This window comes from Nipponia nippon, unplaced genomic scaffold, assembly GCF_047370975.1.
Source record: "Nipponia nippon isolate SJK-2023a ecotype South Korea unplaced genomic scaffold, ASM4737097v1 scaffold_24, whole genome shotgun sequence".
Classification (NCBI taxonomy): Eukaryota; Metazoa; Chordata; class Aves; order Pelecaniformes; family Threskiornithidae; genus Nipponia; species Nipponia nippon.
Window position 1 is genome coordinate 139563 of NW_028262341.1, and position 17458 is coordinate 157020.

General features: G+C 60.8%; 2 protein-coding genes across 2 annotated transcripts; both read left to right on the plus strand.

The window, feature by feature from the left end:
• The first annotated feature begins 2848 nt into the window (after positions 1 to 2848).
• On the plus strand, positions 2849 to 7271 carry LOC148055293 (uncharacterized). Its single transcript, XM_087761355.1, has 11 exons — positions 2849 to 2926; positions 3313 to 3438; positions 3594 to 3747; positions 4095 to 4351; positions 4667 to 4752; positions 4966 to 5060; positions 5164 to 5269; positions 5531 to 5636; positions 5790 to 5927; positions 6284 to 6462; positions 7163 to 7271. The coding sequence occupies exons 1-11, from the start codon at positions 2849 to 2851 to the stop codon at positions 7269 to 7271; spliced, it is 1434 nt and encodes a 477-aa protein (XP_087617481.1).
• A 2912-nt stretch (positions 7272 to 10183) lies between these two features.
• LOC148055294 (coiled-coil domain-containing protein 81-like) lies at positions 10184 to 14611 on the plus strand. Its single transcript, XM_087761356.1, has 11 exons — positions 10184 to 10256; positions 10718 to 10779; positions 10935 to 11088; positions 11436 to 11692; positions 12008 to 12093; positions 12307 to 12401; positions 12505 to 12610; positions 12871 to 12976; positions 13130 to 13267; positions 13624 to 13802; positions 14503 to 14611. The coding sequence occupies exons 1-11, from the start codon at positions 10184 to 10186 to the stop codon at positions 14609 to 14611; spliced, it is 1365 nt and encodes a 454-aa protein (XP_087617482.1).
• Positions 14612 to 17458: the final 2847 nt, after the last annotated feature.

Here is a 17458-nt window from a genome sequence, read left to right on the forward strand (position 1 = left end):
TGTTTCTCTGCGGCCAAGGGGACAGAAAGGGGGGTCCTGCAGCCGGAGGGGTTTCCGGGCAAACGGGCCGCGGGGACTGCCAGCCAGTCACAACAGGCCACGCCACCCAAAGAGCGGTGTCCCTTCCAGGGCACACAGCACGGGGGCTTCAGAGCACGGCTTGTCTGCATCCAAACACCGCTCTGTAGGGAGCAGCAGAGCTCCATGCCTGGGCACAGCACTCTCTCAGAGCACATTTGCACTGGCCAAAGAAAACGGGGGGCTTCATGCTCCTTGAAGAGCTACGCTCACGTGGAGAAACGTGCTTTGTTGAAGACACTCCTTAGTTGAGCCCCTGGCTGACCCTCAGGAGCTGTCCAATGGCCTTCTTGGTAGACACTTCAGTCATTTTAGAAAGAGAGAAGATTTGGAGCTCAAACCAGCGGCACGGAAGGGAGGTGGCTGCATCAGTGGACAAGGGAAGAGCAATGGAGGTCATCTAGCTGGACTTCTCGAAGGCCTTTGGCATGGTCCCCCACAACATTCTCATCTCTACATTGGAGAAATAGGGATTGGATTGCATTGGACTCGATTGGACTGGACTGGACTGGACTGGATTGGACTGGAATGGATTGGACTGGATTGGATTCGATTGGACTGGATTGGATTGGATTCGGTTGGACTGGACTGCATTGGATTGGATGGGATGGGATTGGATTGGATTGGACTGGACTGGATTGGATTGGATTGGATTGGATTGGATTGGATTGGACTGGATTGGATTGGATTGGATTGGATTGGATTGGATTGGATTGGATTGGATTGGATTGGATTGGATTGGATTGGATTGGATTGGATTGGAGTGCTTTGGATTGGATTGCATTAGACTGGACTGGACTGGATTGGATTGGATTGGATTGGATTGGATTGGACTGGATTGGATTGGATTCGATTGGACTGGACTGCATTGGATTGGATTGGATTGGACAGCATTGGATTGGATTGGATGGGATGGGATGGGATTGCATTGGATTGGATTGGACTGCATTGCATTGGATTGGATTGGACTGGACTGGATTGGATTGGATTGGATTGGATTGGATTGGATTGGATTGGATTGGATTGGATTGGATTGGACTGGACTGCATTGGATTCGATTGGATTGGACTGGACTGCATTGGATTGGATTGGATTGGATGGGATGGGATTGGATTGGATTGGATTGGATTGGATTGGATTGGATTGGATTGGATTGGATTGGACTGGACTGCATTGGATTCGATTGGATTGGACTGGACTGCATTGGATTGGATTGGATTGCATTGGATTGGATTGGATTGGATTGGATTGCATTGGATTGCATTGGATTGGATTGGATTGGATTGGATTGGATTGGATTGGACTGGATTGGATTGGAGAGATGGACTAGTAGATGGATAAGGAAGTGGCGGGATGGTCGCATCCAAAGAGGTACAGTCAAGGGCTCAATGCCCACATGGAAAGCAGTAAGGAGTGGTGGGGTGTCCCTCAAGGGTCCATACTGGGACCAATACTGTGGACTATCTTCCTCAAGGACAGAGCTAGTGGGATTGAGTGCACCCTCAGAAAGCTTGCAGATGCCACCAAGCCCAGTGCTTGGAATGTGGAGTTTCTTTTTCCAGTACAGGGTCCAGCTCCGGCGGGACCTGCAGGGGTGAGATTCCCATCTCTTTGCATGCTGCTGGTGCTCTTCCTTTCCATAGTGTGTGTCTTGCCCAGGGCAATGCCAGGACAGGCTGCTCTGTGACGCTGCCCAGGGCGCTGGCACCTGCGCTCCACTGTGTCCTGCCTTTCTGGATGGCTCACTGAGAGGCTTTTTGCGGGGAGCTGCAGCCCTTCGGGGCCTCCTTCTTGCTCTGGTGTTGGGGCTTGGGCTGATGGGGCCTTTGCGCCTCACTCGGGTAACGGGCTCCTCTTTCCCTCTGCCTGCAGGGCTTTCTCCTGGCACCGCTCTTAGCGTATCTCTTGCTCCTGGAGCTGTGCTCATGGTCCCCACGGGACAGTGGGGCCCCCGGGGGTGGAGCGAAGCGGTTGGGAAGCCAATAGTCGTGCCTAGTGAAGTCTTCCAGGATGGCGAGTGTGCCTGGGAGGATGCATTTGCAAGGCTCGTCGTGGCTTTGCAGCAGCCCATGCGCCATGTGCTCTTGCGGTCCTCCTGGGTGCCTCCTGGGGTGGTGAAAGAAGTCTATCCCAGTGGCCCTAGGGGACAGGAGGGGCTGAGTGTCCTCTCATCAACCAGAGCTCCGCGTTGCTTCCCCTTGTGGCCCGGGCTCGACTTAGCGGGCCCTCTCCAGCCCCCTTCCGAGTGCGCAAAGCCCCTTCAGCATTAATGCGCGTCCCTTCCCGGCTTCCAGATTTTTCTCCGTTGCCAGCCGAGGGCGGCTGAGCTGAGATAGCCAGCGGGAGTGTCAGCCTCAGGTGCCCAGTGGGGCTGCCCTTCCCGTGCTGGGGCCAAATGTGGGTGGGGCTGCGAGGTGGCGGGTCCCCGCAGCCCTGTGTGACACGGCGCCGTGTCACAGTGGGACACGTGCATCACAGCAACAGCTCTCTCTCCCCACCGTGCCTCCAGCCACACTCCGCGGCGAGGCCTGGGCGACGCCAGGGCTGCTCTCGCCAGCGCTGCTCTCGCCAGCGCTCTGCTCTGCAGGAGCTGCCCTGCCGCCAGCAGGAGGTCAGGGGAAGCCGCGGGAGAGCGTTGGAGACGCCGCTTGGGGAAGTGGCAAGGAGGAGGGGACGAGGAGAAGGAGGAGGAGGAGGAGGAGAGGAGCAGAGGGGCTTTGTAGCAGGACCAGCACCTCTCTCCCAGCTGCTGCAGTGCAGGGGGGCAAAGATGACCAAGTACCTGCTCTTTAACCCCTTGGGGCCTGAGAAGCTTCCAACCCTCAAGGAGCTCACCACCAGCGGTAAGGCCCTGGGGAGCCCTCGCAGGAGTGCTCTCGGAGCCACGAGGAGTGGAGATGGGCTGTGGAAACCCTGGGGCTGGGGCTGGGGCTGGGGCTGGGGCTGTAGCGGGGCTCTTCTGGCAGGGACTGGCGGCCGCAAGGAGAGCCCTGCCTGCTGGCGCCTTGGGGCTCGGGGGTGCCTTTGGCAGGCCAGGCCTCCTGCCGCTGCCGGTGTCAAAGGGATGGATCCCCTTCCCCAAAACACGACGGATGCCTGCCTTTCCGGGGCCCAGGGCGGGCTTCTTGGAGCCTAGGGGCGCTCAAGAACGCAGCTGGGCAGCCCCGGCGGTGCGAGTCTTTGCTCAGGGCGAGGGGGGGCTTGAGCGCCCTCCACTGTCGCCTCCGTGGGTAGGGGGCTGCTGGACGGTTGGGCGTTGCTGACTCAGAGCATGGCGTGCCTTGCCTTTGCTTTCCAGAAATCTGCAAAGTCTGGGCTGCCGCATCCAAGTACATCCGGAGACAGCTCTTGCAGAAGAGGGTGAGCCTTGCCTCCTGCTCATGGCCCATCCTGCCCCTCTGGAGCTCCGGAGCGGGCAGGGCGCAAAGCAGCATCCCCAGGGCCACGCCAGCCATGCGGCAGCCTTCCCCCTGCGCAGCACTGCCAATGCTCCCTCTTCTTGCTTGCCTTTTCAGGCGGTGGACATCGGAGTTGGGACATTTGCAGTTGTCCCAGCGTGGGCCACAGTGGGAGAGGACGAGGTTTTGCCTGTGGAGAGACCTGTGTTCCAGCCGTGCAGGTTTCTGAAGAAATTTTACAAGCTCAAGTGCGCGAAGACCAAAATGCCCGGTAAGAAGAGGGGTGCTTCCCCTGCACAGCCCTTGCATTTGACTTGGCGCCCACACCTCTGCGACACGGCCGAGCAAAGGCTCTTCCAACCTGGAGAGCGCTGAGCGTGGGCACGCCGACGGCAGCCCAGCACCCTGCCCCTCCCCAGGGAGCCAGCCCCATCTCCCCAGCTCGCCCTACGCTCCAGCTGCTTACCCGCAGCAGGAGGCAAAGCTTCTCTTTGCCTTCTCTTGGCCATCGCGTCCGTGCTGGAGACGTGGCCGAAGCTGAAAGGGGCAGCGCTACCCGGTCTCGGAGTCAGCTGAACTGCGGTGGGGTGACTTGCTTGCTTTGCGCTTCTGTCCTAGACGACACACCAGCCGTTCCACTGGACTTTGAGCAGATTGCTGCGGACATCCGCTTCCGCCAAGACATCGTGGAGCAGTGCATACACGAGACCCTGCTCTTCTTCGCTGGAGCCCTCCGAGACAACAAGGAGGTGGAATTCTCCTTCAAGGGCATTGGCATCCTAGCTGTGCGAAGAAAAGCAGTCAGCATGACCTTCTTTGATGACTGCCTCCTGCAGCTGGATGCGACCGGGAACATGCTGGCGGCTCTCATCGGGGTGAGCTTGGCATTTCTCCGGGGCTCCTCCTCGTGCCTCTTTGGCAATGCTGCCAAAGCTCTCCCCAGCGCCTTTCTCTTGGCTGCCACCACCTGCCTCGCCACCTGGCCTACACAAGCTCTCGATGAGCCAGGCCGGCTCTCGGCAGCGCCTCGGCCCCTTCGAGGGAGGGGCTAATGACATCAAGGGAGACGGCGGTGCGCGGCTTTCTGAGAAGCAGCCTTTGGGCCTTTGAGCGGCGAGGCGGTTTGCCGCCTTTGTGAGCAACCAGCACGTGTCCTGGGCGTCTGCTGACGTGTCTCTGTCCCCTTGCAGGATGCCAAGATGAGGGCTATCGTCGCCTTCCCGGGCAAAACCGATTTCGCTCGGCTCAGTCGAGACGGGGTCGTCACGCTGCCAAGGTGAGCACGATGGCTTGTGCAGCCCCTGGCTGGTCAAGGGAGCAGCTCTCAGCTCCTGCTGTGGGGGCAGGCCCCTGCCGAGGCTCCTCTCCTGCCAAACCTGGGCAAGAGCAGCTCTTTCCCAGGAGAGCTTCCCGGTCCGCCTGCTTATTAGCGTCAGCCCCCGAGGGAGCGTCGAGCCCTTTTCCCCAGCTGCCGCCTTCTTCTTCCCAGGCTTGCAGCTGAGACCCCACACCAAGCAGCGGCCCCTGTGATTTCTCTGAAGCCCCAGAGAGAGCCGGCGCCTTGGGGCGGGGGTACCCGCAGAGGTAATGTCCCAGCTGGGTGCTGGCAGGGGGCTGTGGGCACTCCGCTCTGGCCCGCAGGGTCCCAAAGACGCTCTTGTGCTGTTCTCTTGCCTCCCGCTTGCAGTGAGCGTGCTGGATCCCGTGTTCCTGGCTCAGCGGAGGGTTTCTCTCGCCAGGCAGCTGGCGAAGGAAGGCGACCACGCTAAGGCCACAGAAGCCGGCCCAGACAGGTGAGCCTCCTGGAGGAGCGACGTGGCTGGGGGCGCGGGGGCACAGTGCGCCCTTGCTGTCGGGCCAGGGAGCTGTTTCCCTTGGCCGGGGGGGTGCCTGTGCTGATGCCGAAAGGCCCCGGAGACGCTGTCCTGCTGGACACGTGGCCCTCCTCTCGAACCGCCTGGTGCTGACGGAGCCGGGGGGCAGGCTGCGAGCCCAGCCTGCAGCAACTGGCTCAGTCTGGGCTCCCACAAGCTCAGCCTGCCGTGCCTCTTTAGAGTCCTGCCAGAAATCCAGAAGCCCCAGGAGGAGCTGAAGCAGCCCAGACCTCCAGCTCAGCCGCGCTTGCAGCTCCCTGCATGTGTTCCGCAGCCCTCAGGAACGGTACGCCCTCGGGATTTGCCAGCCCTGCGTCACACTTTGGGCTCTGGGCCGGGGCAGAAGAGGCGGCAAGAGCTGCCCACCGTCCCTGCCCTCCTGCCCAGCCCAAGCCCGAGGAGACTAACGCTGCCTGTGTCGTGTGTGCGTGGCCTCCAGGGAACGAGGTCCCTCCGCACCGAGAGGGAAGGGAAACGGCTCCGGCTGCTCATGGCATCCAAGCGCCAAGAGCTGGAAGCGGAAGCGTGGCGCCAATACCATGCCAACAGAAGGGGACGGAACACGGAGCAAGGCCAGGTGTGGCATGCGCTTCACAGCCCCCAGGAAAAGGGCATTTTCCCTCCCTGCTCCCTGGGGAGCAGGCACAGCAGCGCTGCTTGTGGCCAATTGGCCAGGCAGGGCTCTTCTCTCTGCCCGCTGCCCTGCCCGTTGCCCTGACAGAGGAGCTGTCCCTAAGGCCCCAGGCCAAAGCGTGCAGTTGGCTGTGGCACGGGCAGTCTGTTTAGTGCCTGGACCTCCCTGCGAGGGGTCAGCACCACTCTGCCCGGAAGACTAAGGCAAGCCTGCGCAAGTCACACGCCTCGGCTGAAGCCTTGCGAGCAGCCCCAGCTGTTGGAGGTAGTGCTTCAGGAGAGTCTCTTCTGCCTTCGCAGAGCCCCTGCCGCCATCTCTTTGAGGATCCCCATCGCCCTCCGCACCTCCTGAGAAAGGCCTACGCCGAGAAGCTGATGAAGGAGGGGCTACAGCAGCAGGAGAGATGCCAAAGCCCTGCAAGGCAGAGGGCATCAGAGGGGCGCGCAGAGCTGCACCTCCCGGGGAGAGCCCGGCAAGAGTAAGTGTGTGCCGGCTCCTGCAGGGGCCAGGGAAAGCTTGGGGGGGCTCCAAGCCCTGGCGCTGTCCAGGCTTTCTGAGGCTACGCAGCTTGGCATCCCCCAGCTCCTCGCGATGCAGGAATGACCGGCCTTAGAGGCCACCTCCGGGGGCCTCTCTGCGGCCCCAGGCCAACGCAGGACGCTTCTCCCCACGGCAAGGCTTTGGGTACAAAAGGCAATGGGGGCCGTGTGCGTGACTGCCCGCGTCTGCACGTGCACGTGCGCGTGCAGGCACGGGGTGCTGGAAGAGGCAGGCAGCATCCCAGCCAAAGCACGACAGAACCATATGCGTGGGGTGCCCCTGCCCTGCCCTGCCCTGCCCTGCCCTGCCCTGCCCTGCCCGTGTGTCCACTGATGGCAGCTCCTGGGGAAAGCAGCTCTTTCCCTGGTGGCGCTTGCGGCCTCGCAGACAGCTCCGCAGTCCGGCCTCGAACCAGGCGCCTTGTCCATCCACGTGGCTGCGTTCCCACCCGCTGGGCGCTCAGGAGAGCCTTCGCGCTGCACGTTGCTCGCGGCACGAGGGGCCACGAGCCGCCACGCAGAGCAGCAGGCTGCCCTCGGCAGCACCTCCCAGAACTACCGGCCTGAGCCAGGCTTTGGGGCGTTGCGGGCCCTCCTCTCCGACCACAGAGCTGAGGCCCTTTCTTCTGTCTCCTTTAGCAGAGGGGAGAAGACGAGGCTGTTGGAGCGCCGCTGGAAGGCCCAGGGACTGGCAGCCACCCCAAGCAGCTGTGAGCAGCCCCGGAGAGCCCAGCGGCAGGGGCCTTAGCCGGCGTGGCAGCCACCCTCTTCTGCAGGAGAGCTGTCAGCACCGGGTGGCGGGGGCCAGGAGTGCCTTTGCAAAGGGGAACATGCCAAATAAAGGTGGCTGCTGGTGCCTGTTTGAGTGACCACGCTGCACTGTGTTTCTCTGCGGCCAAGGGGACAGAAAGGGGGGTCCTGCAGCCGGAGGGGTTTCCGGGCAAACGGGCCGCGGGGACTGCCAGCCAGTCACAACAGGCCACGCCACCCAAAGAGCGGTGTCCCTTCCAGGGCACACAGCACGGGGGCTTCAGAGCACGGCTTGTCTGCATCCAAACACCGCTCTGTAGGGAGCAGCAGAGCTCCATGCCTGGGCACAGCACTCTCTCAGAGCACATTTGCACTGGCCAAAGAAAACGGGGGGCTTCATGCTCCTTGAAGAGCTATGCTCACGTGGAGAAACGTGCTTTGTTGAAGACACTCCTTAGTTGAGCCCCTGGCTGACCCTCAGGAGCTGTCCAATGGCCTTCTTGGTAGACACTTCAGTCATTTTAGAAAGAGAGAAGATTTGGAGCTCAAACCAGCCGCACGGAAGGGAGGTGGCTGCATCAGTGGACAAGGGAAGAGCAATGGAGGTCATCTAGCTGGACTTCTCGAAGGCCTTTGGCATGGTCCCCCACAACATTCTCATCTCTACATTGGAGAAATAGGGATTGGATTGCATTGGACTCGATTGGACTGGACTGGACTGGACTGGATTGGACTGGAATGGATTGGACTGGATTGGATTCGATTGGACTGGATTGGATTGGATTCGGTTGGACTGGACTGCATTGGATTGGATGGGATGGGATTGGATTGGATTGGACTGGACTGGATTGGATTGGATTGGATTGGATTGGATTGGATTGGATTGGATTGGATTGGAGTGCTTTGGATTGGATTGCATTAGACTGGATTGGACTGGATTGGATTGGATTGGATTGGATTGGATTGGATTGGATTGGACTGGATTGGATTGGATTCGATTGGACTGGACTGCATTGGATTGGATTGGATTGGACTGCATTGGATTGGATTGGATTGGACAGCATTGGATTGGATTGGATGGGATGGGATGGGATTGGATTGGATTGGATTGGACTGCATTGCATTGGATTGGATTGGATTGGACTGGATTGGATTGGATTGGATTGGACTGGACTGCATTGGATTGGATTGGATTGGATTGGATTGGATTGGATTGGATTGGATTGGACTGGACTGCATTGGATTCGATTGGATTGGACTGGACTGCATTGGATTGGATTGGATTGGATGGGATGGGATTGGATTGGATTGGATTGGATTGGATTGGATTGGATTGGATTGGATTGGATTGGATTGGATTGGATTGGATTGCATTGGATTGGATTGGATTGGATTGGATTGGATTGGATTGGATTGGATTGGATTGGATTGGATTGGATTGGATTGGATTGGATTGGAGAGATGGACTAGTAGATGGATAAGGAAGTGGCGGGATGGTCGCATCCAAAGAGGTACAGTCAAGGGCTCAATGCCCACATGGAAAGCAGTAAGGAGTGGTGGGGTGTCCCTCAAGGGTCCATACTGGGACCAATACTGTGGACTATCTTCCTCAAGGACAGAGCTAGTGGGATTGAGTGCACCCTCAGAAAGCTTGCAGATGCCACCAAGCCCAGTGCTTGGAATGTGGAGTTTCTTTTTCCAGTACAGGGTCCAGCTCCGGCGGGACCTGCAGGGGTGAGATTCCCATCTCTTTGCATGCTGCTGGTGCTCTTCCTTTCCATAGTGTGTGTCTTGCCCAGGGCAATGCCAGGACAGGCTGCTCTGTGACGCTGCCCAGGGCGCTGGCACCTGCGCTCCACTGTGTCCTGCCTTTCTGGATGGCTCACTGAGAGGCTTTTTGCGGGGAGCTGCAGTCCTTCGGGGCCTCCTTCTTGCTCTGGTGTTGGGGCTTGGGCTGATGGGGCCTTTGCGCCTCACTCGGGTAACGGGCTCCTCTTTCCCTCTGCCTGCAGGGCTTTCTCCTGGCACCGCTCTTAGCGTATCTCTTGCTCCTGGAGCTGTGCTCATGGTCCCCACGGGACAGTGGGGCCCCCGGGGGTGGAGCGAAGCGGTTGGGAAGCCAATAGTCGTGCCTAGTGAAGTCTTCCAGGATGGCGAGTGTGCCTGGGAGGATGCATTTGCAAGGCTCGTCGTGGCTTTGCAGCAGCCCATGCGCCATGTGCTCTTGCGGTCCTCCTGGGTGCCTCCTGGGGTGGTGAAAGAAGTCTATCCCAGTGGCCCTAGGGGACAGGAGGGGCTGAGTGTCCTCTCATCAACCAGAGCTCCGCGTTGCTTCCCCTTGTGGCCCGGGCTCGACTTCGCGGGCCCTCTCCAGCCCCCTTCCGAGTGCGCAAAGCCCCTTCAGCATTAATGCGCGTCCCTTCCCGGCTTCCAATTTTTTCTCCGTTGCCAGCCGAGGGCGGCTGAGCTGAGATAGCCAGCGGGAGTGTCAGCCTCAGGTGCCCAGTGGGGCTGCCCTTCCCGTGCTGGGGCCAAACGTGGGTGGGGCTGCGAGGTGGCGGGTCCCCGCAGCCCTGTGTGACACGGCGCCGTGTCACAGTGGGACACGTGCATCACAGCAACAGCTCTCTCTCCCCACCGTGCCTCCAGCCACACTCCGCGGCGAGGCCTGGGCGACGCCAGGGCTGCTCTCGCCAGCGCTGCTCTCGCCAGCGCTCTGCTCTGCAGGAGCTGCCCTGCCGCCAGCAGGAGGTCAGGGGAAGCCGCGGGAGAGCGTTGGAGACGCCGCTTGGGGAAGTGGCAAGGAGGAGGGGACGAGGAGAAGGAGGAGGAGGAGGAGGAGAGGAGCAGAGGGGCTTTGTAGCAGGACCAGCACCTCTCTCCCAGCTGCTGCAGTGCAGGGGGGCAAAGATGACCAAGTACCTGCTCTTTAACCCCTTGGGGCCCGAGAAGCTTCCAACCCTCAAGGAGCTCACCACCAGCGGTAAGGCCCTGGGGAGCCCTCGCAGGAGTGCTCTCGGAGCCACGAGGAGTGGAGATGGGCTGTGGAAACCCTGGGGCTGGGGCTGGGGCTGGGGCTGGGGCTGGGGCTGTAGCGGGGCTCTTCTGGCAGGGACTGGCGGCCGCAAGGAGAGCCCTGCCTGCTGGCGCCTTGGGGCTCGGGGGTGCCTTTGGCAGGCCAGGCCTCCTGCCGCTGCCGGTGTCAAAGGGATGGATCCCCTTCCCCAAAACACGACGGATGCCTGCCTTTCCGGGGCCCAGGGCGGGCTTCTTGGAGCCTAGGGGCGCTCAAGAACGCAGCTGGGCAGCCCCGGCGGTGCGAGTCTTTGCTCAGGGCGAGGGGGGGCTTGAGCGCCCTCCACTGTCGCCTCCGTGGGTAGGGGGCTGCTGGACGGTTGGGCGTTGCTGACTCAGAGCATGGCGTGCCTTGCCTTTGCTTTCCAGAAATCTGCAAAGTCTGGGCTGCCGCATCCAAGTACATCCGGAGACAGCTCTTGCAGAAGAGGGTGAGCCTTGCCTCCTGCTCATGGCCCATCCTGCCCCTCTGGAGCTCCGGAGCGGGCAGGGCGCAAAGCAGCATCCCCAGGGCCACGCCAGCCATGCGGCAGCCTTCCCCCTGCGCAGCACTGCCAATGCTCCCTCTTCTTGCTTGCCTTTTCAGGCGGTGGACATCGGAGTTGGGACATTTGCAGTTGTCCCAGCGTGGGCCACAGTGGGAGAGGACGAGGTTTTGCCTGTGGAGAGACCTGTGTTCCAGCCGTGCAGGTTTCTGAAGAAATTTTACAAGCTCAAGTGTGCGAAGACCAAAATGCCCGGTAAGAAGAGGGGTGCTTCCCCTGCACAGCCCTTGCATTTGACTTGGCGCCCACACCTCTGCGACACGGCCGAGCAAAGGCTCTTCCAACCTGGAGAGCGCTGAGCGTGGGCATGCCGACGGCAGCCCAGCACCCTGCCCCTCCCCAGGGAGCCAGCCCCATCTCCCCAGCTCGCCCTACGCTCCAGCTGCTTACCCGCAGCAGGAGGCAAAGCTTCTCTTTGCCTTCTCTTGGCCATCGCGTCCGTGCTGGAGACGTGGCCGAAGCTGAAAGGGGCAGCGCTACCCGGTCTCGGAGTCAGCTGAACTGCGGTGGGGTGACTTGCTTGCTTTGCGCTTCTGTCCTAGACGACACACCAGCCGTTCCACTGGACTTTGAGCAGATTGCTGCGGACATCCGCTTCCGCCAAGACATCGTGGAGCAGTGCATACACGAGACCCTGCTCTTCTTCGCTGGAGCCCTCCAAGACAACAAGGAGGTGGAATTCTCCTTCAAGGGCATTGGCATCCTAGCTGTGCGAAGAAAAGCAGTCAGCATGACCTTCTTTGATGACTGCCTCCTGCAGCTGGATGCGACCGGGAACATGCTGGCGGCTCTCATCGGGGTGAGCTTGGCATTTCTCCGGGGCTCCTCCTCGTGCCTCTTTGGCAATGCTGCCAAAGCTCTCCCCAGCGCCTTTCTCTTGGCTGCCACCACCTGCCTCGCCACCTGGCCTACACAAGCTCTCGATGAGCCAGGCCGGCTCTCGGCAGCGCCTCGGCCCCTTCGAGGGAGGGGCTAATGACATCAAGGGAGACGGCGGTGCGCGGCTTTCTGAGAAGCAGCCTTTGGGCCTTTGAGCGGCGAGGCGGTTTGCCGCCTTTGTGAGCAACCAGCACGTGTCCTGGGCGTCTGCTGACGTGTCTCTGTCCCCTTGCAGGATGCCAAGATGAGGGCTATCGTCGCCTTCCCGGGCAAAACCGATTTCGCTCGGCTCAGTCGAGACGGGGTCGTCACGCTGCCAAGGTGAGCACGATGGCTTGTGCAGCCCCTGGCTGGTCAAGGGAGCAGCTCTCAGCTCCTGCTGTGGGGGCAGGCCCCTGCCGAGGCTCCTCTCCTGCCAAACCTGGGCAAGAGCAGCTCTTTCCCAGGAGAGCTTCCCGGTCCGCCTGCTTATTAGCGTCAGCCCCCGAGGGAGCGTCGAGCCCTTTTCCCCAGCTGCCGCCTTCTTCTTCCCAGGCTTGCAGCTGAGACCCCACACCAAGCAGCGGCCCCTGTGATTTCTCTGAAGCCCCAGAGAGAGCCGGCGCCTTGGGGCGGGGGTACCCGCAGAGGTAATGTCCCAGCTGGGTGCTGGCAGGGGGCTGTGGGCACTCCGCTCTGGCCCGCAGGGTCCCAAAGACGCTCTTGTGCTGTTCTCTTGCCTCCCGCTTGCAGTGAGCGTGCTGGATCCCGTGTTCCTGGCTCAGCGGAGGGTTTCTCTCGCCAGGCAGCTGGCGAAGGAAGGCGACCACGCTAAGGCCACAGAAGCCGGCCCAGACAGGTGAGCCTCCTGGAGGAGCGACGTGGCTGGGGGCGCGGGGGCACAGTGCGCCCTTGCTGTCGGGCCAGGGAGCTGTTTCCCTTGGCCGGGGGGTGCCTGTGCTGATGCCGAAAGGCCCCGGAGACGCTGTCCTGCTGGACACGTGGCCCTCCTCTCGAACCGCCTGGTGCTGACGGAGCCGGGGGGCAGGCTGCGAGCCCAGCCTGCAGCAACTGGCTCAGTCTGGGCTCCCACAAGCTCAGCCTGCCGTGCCTCTTTAGAGTCCTGCCAGAAATCCAGAAGCCCCAGGAGGAGCTGAAGCAGCCCAGACCTCCAGCTCAGCCGCGCTTGCAGCTCCCTGCATGTGTTCCGCAGCCCTCAGGAACGGTACGCCCTCGGGATTTGCCAGCCCTGCGTCACACTTTGGGCTCTGGGCCGGGGCAGAAGAGGCGGCAAGAGCTGCCCACCGTCCCTGCCCTCCTGCCCAGCCCAAGCCCGAGGAGACTAACGCTGCCTGTGTCGTGTGTGCGTGGCCTCCAGGGAACGAGGTCCCTCCGCACCGAGAGGGAAGGGAAACGGCTCCGGCTGCTCATGGCATCCAAGCGCCAAGAGCTGGAAGCGGAAGCGTGGCGCCAATACCATGCCAACAGAAGGGGACGGAACACGGAGCAAGGCCAGGTGTGGCATGCGCTTCACAGCCCCCAGGAAAAGGGCATTTTCCCTCCCTGCTCCCTGGGGAGCAGGCACAGCAGCGCTGCTTGTGGCCAATTGGCCAGGCAGGGCTCTTCTCTCTGCCCGCTGCCCTGCCCGTTGCCCTGACAGAGGAGCTGTCCCTAAGGCCCCAGGCCAAAGCGTGCAGTTGGCTGTGGCACGGGCAGTCTGTTTAGTGCCTGGACCTCCCTGCGAGGGGTCAGCACCACTCTGCCCGGAAGACTAAGGCAAGCCTGCGCAAGTCACACGCCTCGGCTGAAGCCTTGCGAGCAGCCCCAGCTGTTGGAGGTAGTGCTTCAGGAGAGTCTCTTCTGCCTTCGCAGAGCCCCTGCCGCCATCTCTTTGAGGATCCCCATCGCCCTCCGCACCTCCTGAGAAAGGCCTACGCCGAGAAGCTGATGAAGGAGGGGCTACAGCAGCAGGAGAGATGCCAAAGCCCTGCAAGGCAGAGGGCATCAGAGGGGCGCGCAGAGCTGCACCTCCCGGGGAGAGCCCGGCAAGAGTAAGTGTGTGCCGGCTCCTGCAGGGGCCAGGGAAAGCTTGGGGGGGCTCCAAGCCCTGGCGCTGTCCAGGCTTTCTGAGGCTACGCAGCTTGGCATCCCCCAGCTCCTCGCGATGCAGGAATGACCGGCCTTAGAGGCCACCTCCGGGGGCCTCTCTGCGGCCCCAGGCCAACGCAGGACGCTTCTCCCCACGGCAAGGCTTTGGGTACAAAAGGCAATGGGGGCCGTGTGCGTGACTGCCCGCGTCTGCACGTGCACGTGCGCGTGCAGGCACGGGGTGCTGGAAGAGGCAGGCAGCATCCCAGCCAAAGCACGACAGAACCATATGCGTGGGGTGCCCCTGCCCTGCCCTGCCCTGCCCTGCCCTGCCCTGCCCTGCCCGTGTGTCCACTGATGGCAGCTCCTGGGGAAAGCAGCTCTTTCCCTGGTGGCGCTTGCGGCCTCGCAGACAGCTCCGCAGTCCGGCCTCGAACCAGGCGCCTTGTCCATCCACGTGGCTGCGTTCCCACCCGCTGGGCGCTCAGGAGAGCCTTCGCGCTGCACGTTGCTCGCGGCACGAGGGGCCACGAGCCGCCACGCAGAGCAGCAGGCTGCCCTCGGCAGCACCTCCCAGAACTACCGGCCTGAGCCAGGCTTTGGGGCGTTGCGGGCCCTCCTCTCCGACCACAGAGCTGAGGCCCTTTCTTCTGTCTCCTTTAGCAGAGGGGAGAAGACGAGGCTGTTGGAGCGCCGCTGGAAGGCCCAGGGACTGGCAGCCACCCCAAGCAGCTGTGAGCAGCCCCGGAGAGCCCAGCGGCAGGGGCCTTAGCCGGCGTGGCAGCCACCCTCTTCTGCAGGAGAGCTGTCAGCACCGGGTGGCGGGGGCCAGGAGTGCCTTTGCAAAGGGGAACATGCCAAATAAAGGTGGCTGCTGGTGCCTGTTTGAGTGACCACGCTGCACTGTGTTTCTCTGCGGCCAAGGGGACAGAAAGGGGGGTCCTGCAGCCGGAGGGGTTTCCGGGCAAACGGGCCGCGGGGACTGCCAGCCAGTCACAACAGGCCACGCCACCCAAAGAGCGGTGTCCCTTCCAGGGCACACAGCACGGGGGCTTCAGAGCACGGCTTGTCTGCATCCAAACACCGCTCTGTAGGGAGCAGCAGAGCTCCATGCCTGGGCACAGCACTCTCTCAGAGCACATTTGCACTGGCCAAAGAAAACGGGGGCGTTCATGCTCCTTGAAGAGCTACGCTCACGTGGAGAAACGTGCTTTGTTGAAGACACTCCTTAGTTGAGCCCCTGGCTGACCCTCAGGAGCTGTCCAATGGCCTTCTTGGTAGACACTTCAGTCATTTTAGAAAGGGAGAAGATTTGGAGCTCAAACCAGCGGCACGGAAGGGAGGTGGCTGCATCAGTGGACAAGGGAAGAGCAATGGAGGTCATCTAGCTGGACTTCTCGAAGGCCTTTGGCATGGTCCCCCACAACATTCTCATCTCTACATTGGAGAGATAGGGATTGGATTGCATTGGACTCGATTGGACTGGACTGGACTGGACTGGATTGGACTGGAATGGATTGGACTGGATTGGATTCCATTGGACTGGATTGGATTGGATTCGGTTGGACTGGACTGCATTGGACTGGATGGGATTGGATTGGATTGGACTGGACTGGATTGGATTGGATTGGATTGGATTGGATTGGATTGGATTGGATTGGATTGGAGTGCTTTGGATTGGATTGCATTAGACTGGACTGGACTGGATTGGATTGGATTGGATTGGATTGGATTGGATTGGATTGGACTGGATTGGATTGGATTCGATTGGACTGGACTGCATTGGATTGGATTGGATTGGACTGCATTGGATTGGATTGGATGGGATAGGATGGGATGGGATGGGATGGGATTGGATTGGATTGGATTGGACTGCATTGGATTGGATTGGATTGGATTGGACTGCATTGGATTGGATTGGATTGGACTGGACTGCATTGGATTGGATTGGATGGGATGGGATTGGATTGGATTGGATTGGATTGGATTGGATTGCATTGCATTGCATTGCATTGCATTGCATTGGATTGCATTGCATTGGATTGGATTGGATTGCATTGCATTGGATTGGATTGGATTGGATTGCATTGCATTGGATTGGATTGGATTGGATTGGATTGGATTGGATTGGATTGGATTGGATTGGATTGGATTGGATTGGATTGGAGAGATGGACTAGTAGATGGATAAGGAAGTGGCGGGATGGTCGCATCCAAAGAGGTACAGTCAAGGGCTCAATGCCCACATGGAAAGCAGTAAGGAGTGGTGGGGTGTCCCTCAAGGGTCCATACTGGGACCAATACTGTGGACTATCTTCCTCAAGGACAGAGCTAGTGGGATTGAGTGCACCCTCAGAAAGCTTGCAGATGCCACCAAGCCGAGTGCTTGGAATGTGGAGTTTCTTTTTCCAGTACAGGGTCCAGCTCCGGCGGGACCCACAGGGGTAAGATTCCCATCTCTTTGCATGCTGCTGGTGCTCTTCCTTTCCATAGTGTGTGTCTTGCCCAGGGCAATGCCAGGACAGGCTGCTCTGTGACGCTGCCCAGGGCGCTGGCACCTGCGCTCCACTGTGTCCTGCCTTTCTGGATGGCTCACTGAGAGGCTTTTTGCGGGGAGCTGCAGTCCTTCGGGGCCTCCTTCTTGCTCTGGTGTTGGGGCTTGGGCTGATGGGGCCTTTGCGCCTCACTCGGGTAACGGGCTCCTCTTTCCCTCTGCCTGCAGGGCTTTCTCCTGGCACCGCTCTTAGCGTATCTCTTGCTCCTGGAGCTGTGCTCATGGTCCCCACGGGACAGTGGGGCCCCCGGGGGTGGAGCGAAGCGGTTGGGAAGCCAATAGTCGTGCCTAGTGAAGTCTTCCAGGATGGCGAGTGTGCCTGGGAGGATGCATTTGCAAGGCTCGTCGTGGCTTTGCAGCAGCCCATGCGCCATGTGCTCTTGCGGTCCTCCTGGGTGCCTCCTGGGGTGGTGAAAGAAGTCTATCCCAGTGGCCCTAGGGGACAGGAGGGGCTGAGTGTCCTCTCATCAACCAGAGCTCCGCGTTGCTTCCCCTTGTGGCCCGGGCTCGACTTAGCGGGCCCTCTCCAGCCCCCTTCCGAGTGCGCAAAGCCCCTTCAGCATTAATGCGCGTCCCTTCCCGGCTTCCAATTTTTTCTCCGTTGCCAGCCGAGGGCGGCTGAGCTGAGATAGCCAGCGGGAGTGTCAGCCTCAGGTGCCCAGTGGGGCTGCCCTTCCCGTGCTGGGGCCAAACGTGGGTGGGGCTGCGAGGTGGCGGGTCCCCGCAGCCCTGTGTGACACGGCGCCGTGTCACAGTGGGACACGTGCATCACAGCAACAGCTCTCTCTCCCCACCGTGCCTCCAGCCACACTCCGCGGCGAGGCCTGGGCGACGCCAGGGCTGCTCTCGCCAGCGCTGCTCTCGCCAGCGCTCTGCTCTGCAGGAGCTGCCCTGCCGCCAGCAGGAGGTCAGGGGAAGCCGCGGGAGAGCGTTGGAGACGCCGCTTGGGGAAGTGGCAAGGAGGAGGGGACGAGGAGAAGGAGGAGGAGGAGGAGGAGAGGAGCAGAGGGGCTTTGTAGCAGGACCAGCACCTCTCTCCCAGCTGCTGCAGTGCAGGGGGGCAAAG